The sequence below is a fragment of the Excalfactoria chinensis genome, chromosome 5, assembly GCF_039878825.1.
Source record: "Excalfactoria chinensis isolate bCotChi1 chromosome 5, bCotChi1.hap2, whole genome shotgun sequence".
Classification (NCBI taxonomy): domain Eukaryota; kingdom Metazoa; phylum Chordata; class Aves; order Galliformes; family Phasianidae; genus Excalfactoria; species Excalfactoria chinensis.
Window position 1 is genome coordinate 18,157,250 of NC_092829.1, and position 20,795 is coordinate 18,178,044.

The 20,795-nt window shown below is 33.6% G+C and overlaps 1 protein-coding gene across 1 annotated transcript in view; it reads left to right on the forward strand.

Annotated features, from left to right (window-relative positions):
• CEP128 (centrosomal protein 128) overlaps window positions 1-20,795 on the forward strand; it is an 83,183-nt gene that overhangs the window by 52,409 nt on the left and 9,979 nt on the right. The window contains exons 19-21 of the mRNA XM_072338965.1: window positions 7,985-8,034; window positions 12,150-12,173; window positions 20,513-20,590. Coding sequence (XP_072195066.1) covers window positions 7,985-8,034; window positions 12,150-12,173; window positions 20,513-20,590 — 152 coding nt within the window. The remainder of the gene's footprint in view (window positions 1-7,984; window positions 8,035-12,149; window positions 12,174-20,512; window positions 20,591-20,795) is intronic.

The window sequence follows — 20,795 nt, forward strand, 5'->3', positions numbered from 1 at the left end:
GCATTTGTTGATACATGGAGGAAGTGGATCATGTGATCACTCCATTTCTTTTACCTGGTGCCCAAGAAGGGGCACTTCATTTATTGCTTTTTTGTATCATTATTTGTATCAATTTTGAATTTGAATCACTGTGCCACTGATTTTTTTAATAACACAGGACAGTATATGCAAGAATAATGGACTTACCATCTCCATGTGAATTTAATTTGCGTCCTTCCAAGTCTTGTCAACATAGGTTTTTTTTGGTTTTTTTTTTTGTTTGTTTGTTTTTTTTTAATTTGGATGACTGACTTTCATTTAACAAATCAATTATTTTAAGTTGGTAGAAGATGTAGAAATAACGGAATTCATGTTTGTTACTGCATGATCCAAGGGCATGATTTATGAAGTGATGCATTTAAATGTTTAGAAAGTGTTCTTTTTTTTCTTTAACTATGTTCCAAGAAAAAGTACAGCTATTTAAAATTCATATGTTCTTACAAAAAGCTCAGTTTTTAACTGTGATGCAGCTAATAGATTGTAAACCTGTAGATATAAGTGACTTGGAAAAGAAAAATGGAAAAGCTATTTTCTCAAAGGAAAAAGAGAACACTACTAATACCATAGAAAAGATGTTAAACTGTAAGGAGAAAGCAATTTTCAGAGAATCCAAATGAAGGAGAGAAGATGTTGGTTGGCTTTTGTTACTTAAAATAATGGAAGAAGTTGCTCACAGAGAATACAAAGGCAGTCATGTAGTGACATCATGGGTAAAGCCCAGATGCAGCAGTAAAGCAAATGAATGAAGAATGCATTTAGTCCAATTGTTATGAAGGCTCTCTGTTCTTTTCTGTTAGAAAAATTTTGAATGCCTGTTGTCTTCACTAAAGATTGTTGTCTTCACAAATATTCTGTTTTTTATGGCATTTTAAGCCTTGCACATATAGTACATGATATTAAATACATGTACAATACAATTATCAATTTCTTAAGTTAGAACTAATGCTGTGTTTGTGCCTCAGATTTATCAAGCTATGCTAGAATATATATTTCAGTGTAGCTTGTTGATTTGTTCAACATCTTTTCTATCCTTTCAGCTGATGTTCTCTTTAAAACTCTTTATTCCCCAAAGTTAATGTTCATGATATTGTGTTTTTGGACAACTGAAGTTTCAGTTCTATTTCAGTGTCAATACTTTCTCTTTGAATAGAGCTATGGTCACTTATAAAGCTAGTATCTTCAAGGTAATGCCTGAATGTATCTGAAATTCAGCTTTTATTTCTGTTTTTTTGACTGAATCTCGTATTTATTTTTCACAAAATAGGGACTCTACTTTACAAAATCTGTAAGGCAATTAAAGTTTAAAAAAAATTAAAAAATGGATTTTGGCTTTTGAACCAAGCACAGCAAACAGTTTGTGTGGTTCATATGCTATCAGTGAGATCAATACCTTTGGGATTTGTATCTTACCTGCTGTCCTTTGCTGAAAATGTTGTGAAGGGCCTGTTTGATCTTCAAACAGCTCATACCTTTCTAAACTCCAGTCATTTACTCATCTCAAGTAACAAGTGTCTTCAGCTAGGAAACCTTTCTGTATTGCAGCCGTTTACCTTGGTCAGTTTGCCCAGTTCCTGCAATTCAAGTGAATTGTGCTGACTGCTTCAGAGAACTTGTTACCTTTATTTGACTTGCCCTTAGCTGTTAGATCCAACATCAGTTCTCTATATTTTTGGGTATTAAAATATGCAGCTGCCTTTCAAATATAGCCAAAAGGAAATTTGTGGCTATGCATAAATATGTTTGGGATAATAAACATCAGAAAAAGGAAAACCTATGATATTAAGTCAGAGAACTCACTCAAGAAAGCAGCATTCAATTTCCTGTTTTGTCATTTTATATATGCCATACCATAATTTTTATGTAGCTGCTGTGCCCATAAGCATATCAGCATGATTTTCTAAAACAAGAAATGACAAATTATCTTTTCGTGCTTGCACTTGGTGAATGAAAACAAATTAAGTTTCTGTTTCTTTCTGTGTACTTCAGGGAGGTTTTATTCATCATCAGAAAGGAAATGTTTCTGCATTCAGTAGAGAATTGTAAAAATTATGTATTGTATGCAGTGACAGAAAAGAATGTTCAACTGTCTACAACAGCAACAATTCTGATTACATGGCTTTGAGAATATTTCCTATCATATTTTGTTTTATGTAATGCTGATTTATTTTCTATTTAATATGTTTTCTAATAAAAAAAATATGCAGGAAAAAAAGGCCATTGCTCAGTCATCCTGGATATCTCTACACTGTATCCAGAGGCATGACTGCAGTTCACATACTGAAATCTAAAATCACCATGGGTTAGAATCATAGAATGGCTGAAGTTGAGAGAGCCCTTAAAAATCATCTAGTTCCAATCCCACTGCTGTCTGCAGGGGCATCCATTACTAGATCAGGAGTTAGTGTTTGCTTATCATTGAGCCCTTTTGCAGTCCTGTTTTGCTCATTATTAACTGTGTATTAACCATTTGTTTCCTCAGTGTAGACTGTTCCAGTTGTAATAAACTCAACTGTCCTATGTGGATGTCCAGTGAATATTACAGCCAGGACAAAGCATTTAAAAGAAATGCAGCATAAGGGGCAGAGATCAAAGAGGCCTTCACGGTTTTTAGCAAATGCAGTTTGTGATGGTGTCTGGCTTCATCTTGTGGGACTAGGGCACTTAGTACCAGCAGCACTTCAGCTGAGTTTACAGCTTCTCTTCTACACAGTAGAATCAAGTCATTAATGAAACACTGGCATTAAGGCTTTAGAAGCATTGATAATATTCACAAAATGCTTAGTGGCAGGTACCATTTCCTTGCTAAATTACTACATTTACTTAAAACTGAACAATTCACAGGTCAGCAAGAGGTTGGTGAATGGAAAGGCAGAGCCTAATGTATTTATCCATATCCCTTTTGCTAGTACTTTTTGTGGTTCATCTCTAAGCCTCAGGGAGTAGAAAGAGAGTACAGTACATTCCTTTTCCTGCATAGCAATGAGTCTCTATTGTAGGGAATCTGAACTTGTCTCTCAGCTTCAGATGCCTTTTCTCCTTTCTCTGTTATGATTGTGGGTATTACTTCAGGTTCATGCAAACAAACACACCATTGTAGATTTAGGAAACTTCTAATGTTTCATCGCAAAAATAATGGTGTATAGTGAAAATGGATTTTCATCAAATTTTCTGTCATCTATATTTCTCTCCAAGTTCTCTATTGCTAAAGATTACAGCAGCTAATACTTTGCTAGAGTTTTTCAAGGCACAGAATTTAGCAAAAAAACTTTTTTTTTTTTCTTAAATATTGTTATCCATGTTTATGAGAATGCTGTTGATGTAGGTACAGTTAACAGGTAATCTATCCCTGCTCATTATGAGCACGGCAGTCATTACAGTGGTGGTATCCGAGTTATAATATTTAAAGACTGTCTAATGTGATTGGTGTTAATATAACCATTTGCTCATGCATTAGAAAACTGTAACAAGTATTAAAATTCACTTGAGACTTTTTAGGTTTAGCAGAACTGCAGATAAAAATCCAGTCAAATTGATTGACCGTTGAGTTTGGCCATGACTACTACTAACCTTCTGAATATAATTCCAAAGAAAATAAAAGTTGAAGTTTCTTCCTGCTTTATCTTCAATCACAAGTTAAAAAATATATCACCATAATTTGTTTGCTCTTCAGTTCAATATTTTTAAGAATGTGCAATAATTAAATAGGGAACTTTTGCATCAAAAAAACCTCTGTTCATGAACAGTGTGCAGTTGGAAAGGCTGTTAAAAATTCATTTAAATTTTAAGAAATATTTTTTTCCTTCATTATTTCTGTAATATATACTGCAGATTTGCTAAAATGATTTCTGATCTGAAGACCACACAACCTAGGGTTAAAACACTAAAAAAAAGGGAAAGTCTGTGATAGGTTTAATACTGTAGTTTGGAGATGTGGAGAATCTAGTAGTCATAGGACCATGTTATTTCATTTTCATTCTGTTTACCTTTTACTTGGACTTAATTTGTTATTTAGATTTATATTAAACCTATGAATATGACAGGAATGAAGTAGCAGAATACTTTATATTTTAGAAGTACTATCTTTTATATTCAAGTGATACGGTTTCCCATTTAAAAGGATATCTCACTTAGGATTATACAAGCACATTACTGAATGCTTTTAATTTATGGACCTTGTTCTTTACTAGCAAAAATTAAGTTTCCAATAAGCACGTATTTCTGTATAGTTCCTTTAAGATGGTGTCTTTATAGAGAAATTCCCTTAGTGGCTTACACGTGCTGTTTCAATTAGTCATTTGAAGAGAGTCTCAATATTGTTTTATATCTCAGTTGTATTTAGTGCCAGATGATTTGTTGTGTCCAGCTTGATTGAACAAATGTCCAGACTTGCTGAAATACCTTCTAGTATCCAGTGTTCCTGGACCTGTGTCAGGATACTTTGAAACCATCCACCAGAACCATGCTAACACAGGTACAGGGCAAGACTGTAGATCTGTCTGGACAAGTGATAAACGTATATATTGTGAAAAATTTTGCTTGAAATAATTCACTTACAAACAGCTTAATTCACCTCCTTCAAAAATTGTGCTGTAATGTCTGAATCATTACGTGAAGACCTTGTAAGTGGTATAATATATGATTAAACTTTGCTGTGTAGGTATACTCAAGATAAATAATTCATAGTTGAGGAAAAACTGGTTTATGCAGGTACTAGAAAATTCCCTTGTGCTTGATGGAAATCTGTTTGGCTGCCTTGTGCACCTGCAGGAATGTTGTAGTATCTGTTCAGCAGCTCTCTGGGCAATGTATCTGAATGATGATTGAAAACCGCAGGTTGTGTATTTGAAGTTAAAACAATTAGAAAGACTTGAGATAAATCTACTGCAAATTCTGATGAAGGCAATTTTAAAAGATATCTAATTAAGTGATTTCTCAAGAGCTTGTCCATAAATTTGTGAAATGTGAAGTACAAATTTTCAAGGTTGCAAACCTGGGGAGATCAGAATAGATTTACTAATGTATAATAAATTCCTGAGGTGTTTTGCGGAAGAGCTCATTTTAGCTTGATGGAACAAAAATATGTCTTGACAGTATTCTCCAAACTGCTATTATTTTCTTGCAATAACTTAGATTCCTTGTTTTAATGCCACATCATGGAAGTATTGAGATTGCCCTTTGAGTACCATAACACGGTTGTGCAAAGTTTGTGTAATGGCCTTCCTCATTGATTGACCCAGTTAATGTTGAAGTCTGTTTCTTTAAAACATGCAGTTATGTTCTTTTAAATATGCAGCCTGTTAAAAATGCTTAGCATTATATTTGGGAAGTTTTTATTTTTCAAGTAAAATCATAGTTTCATTAGGTAGCTAATTATATACTTTCCATTTCACAGGTGGTAGAACTAATGCAGAGAACCAAATTCCCAATGTACAGTATATATGTTCCTATTACTATTACATCAGAGATAAATTTTATTTAGGGAAATTAGTGGTGAGATTCATTTTGAAATTGCTATCTAAATGAGATGGCTGCATTTAAGCTACTTGGCTGAACTCCCATTACAGCCAGTCAAAATCTAGTGGGGCTTAGGAAGCTATTCTACCAACCACAGTGTCTCATGAACAGATGTTTATAATTGCTGTATGAATTTCCATACAGCTTCCTGTGTAATCTGCAGCTTTTTTGGAGGGCTGGAGGTATCTGACTTAGCTTACAGTATCCTAGCTATGTATGAGAAACTGAATTGAAGTACAAATGTCAACTTCAGTGTAAACAAGTCTTACACATTTGAGTCTTATATATGCTTGTGACTATTAGAAGAACTAATTTTGCGTACGTCTGTATTTGTGTCACCTTTGTTGGGAGAGGTGGTGAACTGGCAGATACCAAAACATAATTTATTCAGTGTCTTTCAAAAATAAAGGTCCAATTTTTAATTCAAATTGTCTTGATTTTATCAATTCAGCATCTTGTTTACCAGCTTATTGCTCTCAGTGTAGAGGTAACTGAGTTGAGATTTTTTAAAATTTATATATATATATATATATATATTTAACATTTTTGTCTAAGTTCTGAATAACAGCAAATCCTAACTTATTATAGAACATATTAAATAGTGTCTAGTTTAATATTTATGAAATTTTGTGACTTGTTATGTTCCTGTATCAGGCAGACTGCGAAAGGTGGTCATTGAATGTTTTAAATCATAACTTCTGTATTTCCTGGAATTTTGATTGGATAAATCTAAAGCTGTGGTATAATGTCACGGAACTCAGCTGGTGTTTGCTGATGCATCAGTTAATTTTGTAGAACTATACGAATGTATGATGCTTAATTTTTCACACAATATTCTGACAAGCTGTTGATTTTGAGTATAATTAATACAACTGATATATGTTTGATTTTTGAATCATTTTAGCTTATAACTCACTACAGGACTTTGTACTTCTTACTAGGCTAGAAATAAAAAATGGGACATACGTTGTTTAACCATTGATGCCTGAGGTAGCCTTTGTGATACTTTTCCCTTACTGCTGATCATTCCAGACAGTCTATAAATTGGTGTGTTCTGTGCTCCATGAAAATGAAGATATATTACTTAAACCCCTGTGGTTACCTTCGACCTGGAAAGATAGTTATAGCAGGATTGCTGAGCAATGTAGAAACTGTTGGCACAGATCAACTGCCTTTAATATAGAAAGGTGTCATTAGAGAAAATCAGAGTGTTCACTGGATGAATTTAAGGAGCCTTCACTAGGAATAGTGATAATCTTCATTATGTTACAGACACAATGCTGCTCTATCTTTTAACTGTAATGTTATTTTTCAAAACTGAATTTCTAAAGCTTTTTTTTTTTTTTAAGTGGGAAATATTTCACAATTTCTAAATCAGCAGAACTTTTGATGTCAAGTAGGCAAAAATATTTTGTCCTTAAGAGTAGGCATATTTAAAAGAATGTTGAAATATGCAGAGTTTTTAAGAGATGCTTTTGCAAACCTGCTTAATATATGTTGCTTTAATATCTATTTTTTTCTTCAGCTTTGTTTTCTTAGATGAGGCATTAAATGGAATCATGAGCTTTGATACATAACTTGTTTCTTAAATATGTGGCTATAAAGGGCAACTCTATAATGTAGAAGTATATTATCAGTTAAATTACATCACTTTAACAGCTATCTGTCTGGTCCAGAGCTTCATGAAGTATCATGCTGGACAGACAGTTTAGGCAGTGATACAGCGTAGGGAATTAATTCTGAAGATAGATAATTTCAGACAGAGTTTTTCAAGTCTAGAGACCATTAGCAGAAGTTACTTCAGTTTATATTTTATAAAACTTACTTGAAAAGGACCTTGTAATCACATCTTCTTTGCTTAGAACAATAATGTCATTCTGATGGAATGTCAGATGTTGCATTGTAATTCAAATAAAGCCAAGCTGAGTATACGAATCTTTTTTGGTCAAGTGGAACACAGGGAGGAATCTTCTATTTCACATACCTTTTACACAGATGCATTCCTCCTCTTTTTTTTGTAAAAGCTGGTTTTACAACATTAATTTTTACCAACTCGATTACAGTAGTGAAATCTACTCAAGCAAATTGTGCAAAACTGCCACTTTCCAAACCCACATTCAGAAATCGGAATTCTGCAGAGTAAATTTCTTCACTTTTAAAACTGAAATCTGTAAATACTAGAAGATTGATTTAACCATAGGGAGGTAAGTCATGTAATTACTAAAACTGTCAACTTTTGAGTTTTTATTAGTGCTCTCAACAGTCTGTGCTTGGAAATAACTGTATCACTGATGCACTACATCAGTTAGTATAATCAGGTTGTACAAGGAATGTTGTGAAAACAAAACAACTCACTATTACACATTGTACCTTTTCTGTCAGACTTTAAGACAAGTAGGGGAATTCATGGGTTTCATTTTTTATTTTACAGAGCTACTAGAGAAGTTGTTCAGAAGAGAGGAAGAAATGGGAGCTCTCCAGGTATGCCTTTTATATGATTAAGTTACATGTTTTATTGCCTTTAAAACTAATACACCGTATCTTGTATCTTAAATTCAGCATGGGAAATGCATGTAACCAAACAAAGACCTGATAGCTAATAAGACTCACAGTTGAGTTTCTCCCCACATTTAGGTTGCACATTAGAAAAGGCTGAAGTACTTAGCACTCTCCAATTAATAAATCTAGTCTTTCTATGAAAAGAATGGTTCTTTTATGTCACAGCATATACTGAAGTTGTTCTGTTCTTACTGTTGGCTTCACTAAAACCAACAGTATGGGAATAGTTGTGGTGCAACTCTGCATACAGAATTGCAGAAATGCTTCAAATTCTACTTCACTGGCTAAGTTAAATTCTCTGAGTATGTTGCTTTCTTCTGTATCTCCAGAAAAAAATGGAAGTAAATTATTTGAAGTAAGTGTTTCAAAGCTCTGAAACAATCAGTGTTCGTCATTACCTTTGTGAGAAAGAAAAGATCAGTAGATATATGCTAGATGTTGATACAACATATTAAATTCTCATTGTCTAGCATCCATAACATTTACTTCACATTCGTGCTTGCACAGTGAGAGCTTCGCCTCAGCTATGGAATAGTATTAAAGCATTACAGTCAAAGAAAACATACACTCCTTTGAAATGAAAATGTCTAGGAATGCGAAACCAAACTGGAATGTCTCAGTAGTGAGACTTGGGAAGTTATAAGGGTAATTCATGTTTTCTTCAGGATGCTGAGGAATGGAAAAAAAAAATTACAAAAAATTACATCAAGCTATGCCCAGTGTGAGCATAAGAAAGCTTATATTCAGCATGAATAATGTATCAGTGAAGGAGGATCCTGTAAAGTTAGTGGGAACTGAATTTTCATGAGGAAACTGAGTGACTGTTAAGGAAAATGAAATTATGTATTGACCTGAGTTTTGACCATAGGAGTCCGAAGCTATGCTGACTCTGCTCATATAATAAATATAATGCTCTTTGAGGGCTAGAAATGTCAAAAGCTTAGCGTAGAAACAGCTTGATCCAGAAAAAGAGACAAGTTACGAGACCCAAAAATTACACAACACACCAATCCAGCTGTTTCCTGCTCAAACAAAAAATTTGGCTTAGCTTTCTGGCAGCTCAAGTTCAACAGGGCTGAGAGCTTGTCTGCGCAAGCAGTTTACACAGGTGCATATCTAGTTACATCAATGTAAAAAGATCTCCTTTCATGTGAAGCAATTCTGTATCTGCTTTCCTGTGAAGCACTGTAGTTGACAAATTGTTCTAATTATTTTCCTTCCGACTGAATAAGGAATGATGTTATACTGGAGAAATGTTGCATCAAATTAGTGTCTTGTGTGCGTGTATGTGCACGTGTGTATTCTGATCGTCTGTCAAATGTCTGACCAGATAGCTCTATGCCCTTCGCTAATGGGCCATTTTGTTTAGGTATGTCACTTGTACTGCTCTGTTTGCTGTATTTTTACTTAAGTGCTTCAGAACCTTTTTCTTTATATGTTTTCAAATGCACATGTTTTCACAATCAAAGTATTCAGCAGAGAGCATCAATTATTTTTCTGGATAGTAATTTGTCCAGAATTGTCAATATGTTTCAAAGTGGTTCCAATCTGGAATGCTCCGTTCTTTTATATTCAAATTTTGCAGTAGTGGAATATACACAACTTTGCTAGCAAACAGTTATTAAAAAAAAAAAAAGCAGCTCAAGTCATAGATCACAGAATGACCTGGGTTGGAAGGGACCTCAAGGATCATGAAGTTCCAACCCCCCTGCCTGGCAGGGCCACCAAACTTCCAGATTTACTAGATCAGGTCATAATTAAACATTCTGGGGCCCCCAGCACAAGGAGGATGCAGAGCTGTTGGAGCAAGTTGAGAGGAGGGCCACAAAGTTGATCAAAGGGCTGGAGCACCTCTCCTATGAAGAAAGGCTGAAAGAGTTTGGTTTGTTTAGCTTGGAGAAAAAAATGCTTTCGGGAGACCTCGTTGTGGCCTTCCAGTACTTAAAGGGAGCTTATAGAAAAAAAGAAGGAGGCTAATCTTTTACATGGGCAGATAGTAATAGCTTAAGACCTGCTTGAATAGAATTCCTAGGATATTATGACCTGATCAGTCAGTTCTTTGCTTGGAGATTGCTGTTACTTTTTGAGTACAATTTCTAGGGTCCTATTTTTAATAAGCATCTTAAATATACAGAGAATTGTATGAAGTATATCAATTCTTTGTGTGTTCTTTGCAGTCTGAATAGACTTTATGTAAAAAGTATGTTCAGGAAACAGGTAGGCAGAAACATTAGCATTCATACTACGGACAAACAATTGAAAGTAGTCGGATTATCATGGCTGAGGGAGTTCTTCATGCTTGAACCTTGAACATTGACCTCATAGAAAAGCTAGAGGTATAAGGAAAACTATGAGAAATCAGTGCATCGCTGTGGATATGACCATGGATACATTGAGGTTCTTTGCAATGTCTCTATCAGTTATCAAGAATATTCCCCAGAGTTAGTGATGTGGTTTTCATTATATTTTTAGTTTACTCATTTTTGAGGAGATGCAAGCATCACCTTTTGTTTTAAAAAAAAAAATAATTAATGAAACTTAACAGGTTGTAAGTAAATAGTAAAATCATACTTCGTAAAGTGGAAGATATGAATCTTTGTATATTTCAGTATGAACCTCGAAATATGGTCTTATGTGTCGAGTATGGAGTTTTTATGTAAATATGTGCTGTTCTTTGATGTGGGGCTTTTTAGGAGGTAGGACACTGATGCAAGAATACATCACTTATTCTTGGTTTTGCATCTTCAACTGTTTTCATACTTTTTACCAAAGTTTCTGTGTTATACACAAATTTGGGTGAGTTTATATAATTAGATATGAAAATACCTATGCTCTCATTAGAGTTATGCTCGCTCTGTTTTTACATGTACTCTCATACTCCTGATATGTATTTTTTTTATCTTCTGAGGAGTCTGGAACATTTTCAATATTCACACTTTCAAATACAACCTCACTTTTTTTTATTATCTCATTGGAGGTTAACAACTCTGATTTTAAGTTTTTCACCTTCCTTTTTGAGTATACTGTTCCATGGTACAAACCATTTCTTTCTTGAAAATAATGTACTATGCATGACTGCAGTATTCAACTGCATGTATGTTCTCCGTGAAAACAATCACAAGCCATATTCTTTGACATTAGTGACACACGAATATAAAAAAATAGAACAGAAAATAGAGAGTCCCAGTTTAGACGTATCTTGATAATGTATAAATAATCTGTGGTAGATTTCCAAATATGTTACATGGTGGCTTAGAAAATGTACTGAGATTCTAAGAATTTATTCAGCTTTTAGAATTTTGGCAGCTACATCATGTGCCTCGAGAGTCATTTTGAAAACTAAATTTATTATTTTATTCTATCACTTGAATCATCCTACTTATGCCACGCTGACTCTAGGACTTTATTATTCAATTAGTCCTTTGTAACTGAAGATCTGAACTGCTGTTTGCTATCACCACAAATTTGAGATCTGTAAATGTCAATTTTTTTATAGTAATTAGATTCCCCTTTGTTTAATCAGTAACAAGATGTTGTTAATACTTCTTCAAAGCAATTTATGGTAACAGAATAATGCTATGGAATTTCTATTCATATTTACATTTTCCTTCTCTAATTAAATACCTCAAACATAACTAAAGAAAATTAAAATAGATGCTAGTGTGGCATAAACTCCAAAGCATTCTAGATTTACAGTCACAGATGATCAGAAAGGGAAGCCAAATTCTGGGATGTGTGAGTAAAATCAGCAATATTGAAAATTCAGCTGTTTTGGAAAATCTACTGTTTGAAAAAATATATACTGGAAAAAATAGATTTTGTTTAAATTCTTTTCTGGGAAGTTTCTTTTTTAATTTTCTTCAGTGCAAAGCTTTAAGTGAGATAGTTTGATAAATGGGTCAGAGGTCCAGTTAGGTATAGCAGTTTCTCTATAAGTGACAATTTCATGAAAAATAAAAGAAGCATTTAATTCTTGTTCGACTTATGTTCCGGTTATATTCTTAGCTTTCTAACTTCATGTTCTACTTTATTTGTAGGAACGAATTATGTCCTTAGAAATGGTAAGTTTCTTAAATTTATTTTCAAACCAATCATAATGAGACTACTGATGATTCAAAATGTATTTATTTTATTTATTTATTTATTTTCAAATGTTGCCATCTGGATTTTTTATTGCCATTGAAGACACATAATATTTTTACACTGCACCTTTCTATTTAGGTTTTTGGTACAATATATGAGAACTGGCTATTTAATATTTAATGTAGTATACTTTTCTGTATAGTTCATTGCATGTTTTTTTGAAGTGAAATGTAGTAGATTTGAGTCATACTGAGGGTGAGCTGAGAGGTTCAACTATTGGCAAAGTGATTGGGGTGTATGTCTAAGCACTCTAGTGCCTTTTATGTGCTGTAAGTATATTTACTCTGAAAGGTGCAGATAGGACCACATCTGGTTACACTGAGACTAAAATCAAGGAGAAATACCATTCTGAAATACTAAGCTGAAAGTACAAACACCTTAATACATGTACATGCCATGAATGCAGCTGGACTTATTCTCTAGATTACTCGAGTTAATAAGTCTACAAAGTGGATAGGGTGGAATGGATTGGAACCAAATTTCTTTTCTCCTCTATAGGCATGTCCAATAAGATATCTTACAATTGTTTCTATTTATCAGAAATCCAGAAATTTTCATATAATGACATTAGTACTGACACAACATCAAGTTTGCAAACACTTAAAATCTAAAATAATTTAAGTTCCCTCATAAATTACAATGCAGTATTGGAACATATCCCTCCACCTTGGTAGAGACAGAGAAATTGTATTTGATATTAACCAGTTATTTCAGTGAATATGTGCCTTATATATGAGTTGGTAATAAGAAAACTCACTGTTTTCAGTAGAGAACCCAAAAGTGAGGATATCACCTGCATAGATTATTTGGATCTGGATGTTATTCGGCTTTTTGTTATAATGTCATAAATTTAGAATAACTCCATTAATGTTGATAGTATTCTGCAAGATTGTTTTTTGACTGAAATTTCCTTTCCAGTATGAACATCTACATGTTTCAGTTTAACTCATGTTTTAGGTTATTGAAAATAAGGCTTTGAATAACAGCAAAACAAATTTCTGTTTGCACACACTCAGGAATGTGAAAGTTCCTCTACTGGAGCAGCAGGCTCAAAGTTGCATCATTTTTTTGATTATTCACTCATTTTGATGAAGAACTGAATGGGTGACAATGCCCAGTGCAGGGAGATTACCTGACTGCCTGACACTATTCACATTCAGGCTCTTTTTCTTTCTTTCTGTGTGGCTTCTATCGATAAGCAAACTCTGCAAGTCGCTCTTGTGATTATTTCATGGCTGTCCCACTTTGCATGCATGAATATTTAGTTTTTTGTTTTTTTTTTTTTTTTAATCTAAGGGTTAATACTTTCTTCTGTCCTTGGTTTGCTTCTGTAGTGTCTTGCCAAGACTACCATTACATCAAAGGCCTTCTGATCCTCCCAGAACACAGCAGCTCTTTGATCTTATACAAACGCCTGGGAGAGGAGCAGCATCATCCTGCCCGCCTCTCCCTTTCCTTTCCTTTCATCAGCAAGCCAGTGTGTCACTTCCTTTCACTGGGGGTACAGAACTTTCCCAAGGGTCTCCAGTTCCTTCTGCTCACTCCCACCAAGTAACTTTTGTTGCCTGACAACACTCATAGCCAGGTGTATCTTTTCTCCTAATGCTCTCCTTACCTTCTCCTTTGCTGCTGTCTGCTCCTCCGATGTAGCTATTGCACTTGCTACTTAGCCATGCTTTGCTCCCTGCTGCTTGATGTTTTACTTATTCTTTTTTTTTTTTCTTAAAGAATATATTTTTCCGTTAAGAATGATTTACTTATTTATTTTTGCATTGCTCTCTGTTATACTTATTTCTCGCCTTTTGCCCAGTTTTTGAATTTAGAGTAGGAATCAAAAATATTGGAATTCACATCTTTCTAACTTACGTGTTCCATTAGGCTGCATGAAAACTAAAAGAATGAAACTAAACATGTATGTGTATGTTTCTAATGTTACCTTCTTATCACTCTTCCCTCATAAACTGATAGAATTATTTTTAAAATGACTCTTCACTAAAGCTGTTTTTCACTATCTTGAAAAAAAGAGTTATTAAATTAATTTAAGGAATAACATTGTTAGAAAAAATATACTTGTGTTGAGACTTTGAATGCAAAACTTGCATATAAGCACAATCAAGAATATCTTGATGTCTATTTTTAAACAAATGTTAAAAATATTGATTTGTGTATTTATTGCTAAAGTTCCTTAAAAAAGAGACACTGCAAAATATGGATAATTCTGTACACTTTATTAAACTGCTCTGTTTCTGGAAGTCAGGATGAGTTGTTTCATATGTACTGATCCCTTCCTGTTTCATATTTACTTATTCATAAATAGTTATTGTGTGGCTTGCAACTTGATCGAATAACTTTACATTCTGCCATGGTGATATTAATAATATAATACTTCTCAGAATCATGAAATAGTTGAGGTTGGAAGGGGTCTCTGGAAGTCACCTTGCCCAAACATTGGTCAGGTGGCTTTTGAAGATGACTCGGGAGGAAGGTCTACAACTCTTTTCTCTTGGTAATCTGTACCAGTGCTCAGCCACCCATTACAGTACAGAATTGCTTTTTGATGGTCAGACAGAATTTCTAATATTCCAGTTTGTACCCATTACCTTTCATCTTGTACCTGGACACTACTGGAAGAAGCCTCACTCCATATTCTTTGCACCCTTCCAGTGGATATTTGTGCACTTTGATGATATCCCTCCTGAGCTTTCTCTTTCCCGGACTGAAGAGCCCAACTCTCTCAGCTTTTCTGAGAGAGATACTTCAGTGCCTTTAACAATGTTATTTGCCATTTGCTGGACTCTTTATGGTATGTCCATGTCTCTTATGTAGAACTGGACTCAGCAGTCTAGATGTTTCTCATCAGTGCTGAGTGTAAGGGAAGGATCTCGTCGTTTATTTAAGAATTATGTTGTACATGGCACTAAGGAACAATGCTGAGTAATGGGACTCAGTAGTACAGATTTACAGTGGACTTGATGAACTTGAAAGTCTTCTCCAACCCAAATTTTTATATTTCTACTCTTTTTCCTATTCTTATTCTTATTCTTATTCCTCTTCATTTAGCCCTATTCTTTTATTCCTGTTCCTATTTTGTTCAACCTGTTGGCAACACTCCTCCTAAAATAGCCCTCAGATGCTGTGGACAGAAAGCTCCTTTTGATATTGTAAAGTTAGTTTAGCATTTTCTATGTATGGAAAATATTGAATATTTTTGCTATATTTTAATAAAGCAAAATAAATTTGATTTTCTATTAGAGAAAGTAAAAAGCTTTATTACAAAGGACTAACTTTTTTAGGTATTAGAAGTGTTCATTACCAAAGATATTTTTAACATAGTGTGACTACATATGCAACTAAGTATAATTTCAAAGAGATATTTGTGTATTCTATTTTAAAATGTTGACTTTTCATGATGAATTCTGCATAATATATGATCCTTATTAAGTGATAAGATAGAAATATATGTGGGGTATAGCACGCATTCTCTCATTTGATATATGACACATTAAAATTGTGATTGACCACAGACTGGTGACCAGAATGTTTCTAATATTCTGCTAATTCCTTCACTTTAGATTTGATTTTTTTTTATGTTCTCTCAAATTGTCACCTTAGGAACACAGGCTTTAATTAGAACTGTTGGTGCAACCATAGCTGATGTTTGTTTTTGTTGTTTTTTTTTTTAATTCTCTCATTGTCATTCAACTTTGATTACAATAAGGAAATCTGTAAAATAATTCCTATTTTTTTTTTCTTATTCTGACACTAATTTGGTTAAAACACTTGTTTGTATTCCAGTTTTTCTCTGCTGTAAGAGAAGAACACTATTTCTTCTTTCCTGTGAGAGATGCGTGATTTAGTTTCTTATAATGTATTCAGAAAGGCTTAATGAAATAATATTAGCAACAAAAAAAAAAGAAAAGAGTTACGTGTAAATGTACATGTTTAGCCTGCAGAGCTTCAGAAAATTGAAGTCAGCATTACGAGTGACAAGGAAGCCCTTCTACATTTTAAGAATGTGTACTTACTAACATCATGTTACGTACACTTCCTGTTGAGTTATATTTCTTTTAATTTCCTGTAAGGATCCCTTGATATCTTTTGATAAATTCTTTGTAAATGATAAGGAATTGATTCCCAGAAACCTTTTTTGTTTACCCCTGGTAGGACTCCGAACACTGGTTGATGATTCATGGGGATCTGGCTTGCCAAAAGGTTTCACTCACTCCCTCCTCCACATTTCCAGCTGTTAGTATGCATCAAACAACTGAAAATTTATGAAATACTTTCCTAATACTTTTCCATGTAAACAATTCCTGTAGTTACCATAGGGATGATGAGTGGTCATGAATGTGAAAAGTGATGGTCCGTGTTCCTGTGAATGGGAAAGGAAGCATCCATGAAGCTCTCTTAATTAAAATCTGCAAAAACATCTGGAGTCTGAATTGAAAGTTCAGTTAGTTTGATATTTGCAATGCTTACTTAACAAAGATCTGCTGGTTTTGATTAGTATAAGTGCAGTTTTTTGCTTAAAAAAATCGTAGTACTTTGAACCTCAGTGAAAGAATGTAGTTTAATGAAAACCAATTGAACATGCATGTTGTATAAACAGGTTTTATATGTTTACCTTGGTGAAGGTAAATTTATTTCTTAATGTGCTGAAATCACCAAAACAATGGCATAATTAAAAAGGGATAAAATGAAAGTATACAAAACATATATTTCCCTCTGTATGGAAGATGTTTGAGGCCACAGAATGTCCCAGTTAGAGTGAAATTTTCCTGGCATGTAGAGGTCAACAATGAATCTCACTCTGTGTTAAAAGATTTTAAGTTGTATTATCAGTATACTGCTGGAGATGGAAGCTGACAATACGGTTTTGTAGTTTAACAAGAAAGTCAAAAGATATCTTCAAACATGCTGGAAACATCCTGCTCTTGCTATTTAAGTATTCAATTTGCAAAGTTGATTTAGGAATAAGACATCATAGGTCACCTTCAACATTACATCTTTTATTTGAATTGCATGTAATTCCCTGATGAAATACATTACAGTCAGTTAAAATTACAGTTGCACTTAATCTTTTTATGGATATTCTTTGGGGACTGGCTAAATGTTACTGAAGTCAGATCTAATTTTCAAAAATATCTGTGTTATACAAATATACATTTATTTTTACCTACCTCAGAAAAGAAACGGACATTGTAACATGAAAGTCAGTGAAGTCTGGTTTCTGGTTTGTGCTTGTGTTTTCAATATATTGACTATAAAGCTAAACTTTGCAAGAACTATACAAAAATCTGCTTTGATTTATTTCAGTTTACCATTGCAGATTTGAGGCTAAAAATAATACATGTATCTGATCTTGATTTAGATCCATCTCCTGAGACAGTGTGCGACATTTGCATCAGTATAGGAGGATTAGCTGTTCACATGCAGTTTAAATATAAAAGTGTTTGTATGGTCTCATGGAAAATGAGTAATTTGTTTTATTCTTCTTCAGGAATATAAAGTTCTCGTTTTCAAAGCAAATAGCCTTTATTTTAAAAACACAAAGATTAATAGCATACACTCTGTGGAGGAGTCTGCTGTTAAATAAAATATCATGAATACAGCTTCACTCAATACAATTGGTGTTCCTCTTATCAGTACAATCAGTACACTATATCAGTACCTTCTGTTCCCCTTTAAATAATGAGCAGACAGATGCATTTGCTTTCTTTAGGATTGTTTGTATGTATTAGGGTATATACCTTTCCGGTTTCTTGGAAAAAAGTTAACAATGCTTAATCGCCTTCTGTGTCAGGTGCATCTAATATCTCTTTTTACATTTTATCTTGCATGGCTAAATTCATCTCTCTTAATAGAGTATAGTCATTAATGATACAAGTGTGGCATTTAATCCACACTGAAGAGTTGGCTGTGTGTTTCACTGAATTGCTGGACAAATTTCTGTGGGCCAGCTGAAAGGTATTTCATTACTTCTCCCCTCATTTTTCAACATGTTATTTTGTTGCCTTCTTCTATGTCCAAGTTCTCCTAAGAAATTTTGATTTTTCTTTTTCCATTTTTGTTTGTTCATCGTCACTGTTTCGTTAGTTTTATGTTTCTGCCTGTGAATATGCTACTGTATGTTATTCTGATCACATAATCAGAGAATTGCTCAGGTTGGAAAAGACCCTCAAGATCATTAAGTATTTTAGAATGTAAACACAGGCAAAGTACAACCATGACCAAAATATAATACTTAGGGAAGCAAAGAGCAGAAGCATATATTTTATTTTTTGTTCAGTCGTTTGGTCAGATTGTAGCCATTCAGTGGTCAGGGAGGCTTCTTCATCATGAACAGGCCCAAATTCTTTCAAAACTGATATAAACTTTTCTATCATTACATGATTTGTGATTACCATTTCTCCCTTTGGATACCTAACTTCTTTGCTGAAGAATCCTGCTCTATTTAATGTTTCTACTTATTCACTCTTTGCATGGAAAAAGAATTCAATAATATTGGTCATTCTTGTTGTTTTTCTCTAAGCTTTCTCCATTTTTGTTTCTCCTCTAACATTTTACAGCTGTGGAGACAATTGCATGCAATAATCTGTGAAACACTATGTTTAGTCCTCCTGCCTGATTGCACCATTTTAAACACTCATTGTTAATACATATGTGAAAGATCTATCATTCCTTTCTGGTAAAGAACCAGGTATGTTACAGGAAAAGCAATATTATTCTCCTTAGTAAGATCTCTGTAGATGAGTTTTGTAAAATGGAGGGGAGAAAAAAAAAAAGGAAAAAATAGAAAGAAAAAAAAAAAAAGGAAAAAAAAAAAAAAGAAAAAGAACAAAGTCCACCTGATTGCAAATTGTGTCATATTAAAATACAGAATTTCTTAGGAAGATTTTAAAGAAAAAAAGTAGTTTTGATCTAAGCACAGCTAGCCAAATGCAAAATCTGCTAATCAGTTCATGTAGCCTGTGAGAAAAAAGGGTGTATTTTTTTGTTACAAGTAATAAACTATATTAGTTTTGACTTTACAATTTTGTGAATTTGATAGGCCCTGCTTTCTTCACTAAAGATTGGCACAAGTATGCACCTTCCTGTCCATACAGGGTTTTTTCATCATTCATAAAAATCAGACGTCACCTTTGCAAATAAAGACTTACACTGGGTTTTCTCAGTGCTGCCTATGACAGGAAATGGTTTACTTGTCTTTAAGGCATGTCTTCAAATATATATTCTTACATAATTCCTGTACAATTTTTTTAAAAACTAAGATGTTAGATTATTGCTTTTGTATAAAGGTAAAAGTCATTTTGTTTTGGGTACATACACAGATAACTTCTACCTTACTTTCACTATCTTGTTTGTTCTGACCAAATGTCTAAGGCTTCTTTTTTTCTTACTCTGTTTCACTTCTGACAGTTCTTCCTTTGGTTCTTGAAATCTTAAAAATACTTTCTGGTCAATCCTCTTTCTCCATTTGGTAGACTCCTTTTTTACTCTTCATATTATTCTTGAAGAAGCTATATGTGCAGCCCTCTCAAAACTTGTTCCTCTGCTTCAATAACTGTTCAGTTTTGTTTTTTTTTTTGTTTTTTTTTTCTTTACCCTAGTGTGTTCTTACTCTGTTGTATGTTGTGTGAAGAATAAAATCTACTCTGAAACAAGAGATGACAGATTCTAGACTTCGCTTACTTGTTAAGTATGATAAGACAGGTGTACATCTTTGTTTTTTGTTCCATTGAGTCTTACATTCCTGGTTTAGTATTTAACAATGGGGCGAGAGCACTTTTTTAGCTAAGTATGCAATGTAAGGATATAAAATATTTCCTTGAAGCTGAGAAGCTGCATTATTCTCATAAAGAACCCAGATTTCTGTAAAACTGATTTAGCCAGGTGGTTATTTAGTAGAAATAAACACTAATATCTTTTTCCAGTATGACTTTTGGTCTAATTAAACAAAATAGTTAGTAGAACTGAGAAATTGCTGTCTTATGCCTAATATATTTTGTATTAAGACTGTATTGGTTTCAGATTCAGTTTTGTGAGATAATACAGAGAGAAGGTGAAAAGAGATTGGTTATTCATTCTTATGTGTACAAGCGAGCATGTGATTAATATAACAGTTACTACATTTTCCATGTACTACATTACAGTAATTTGAAAAATTGCTTATAAATTATAGTAGCAATGGCATGTTTAGTTCAATTTATTTATTTTTAATATTTTTTAATATTTTCTCTTGTTTTCTCTTCCTTAGAGTACTCAAGTAGCTTTAAACCATCTGGAGTCTGTTCCTGAGAAACTGAGCCTCTTAGAAGATTTAAAAGATAATGGAGTGAGAAAGACTTCACTTGACTCAGTAGTTCTAAATTATCTCAGTTAAATGATGTCGACCCCATACATGTAGACAAATCAATTAATAAGATATATAAAATTACATGTGACAAAAATATACAGTGAGACATTTTTTGTTAATATAGCTTTACTGAGACCATGAATTTAGTCCTAATTATAGTAATACAGCTGAGGTCTTCCATAAT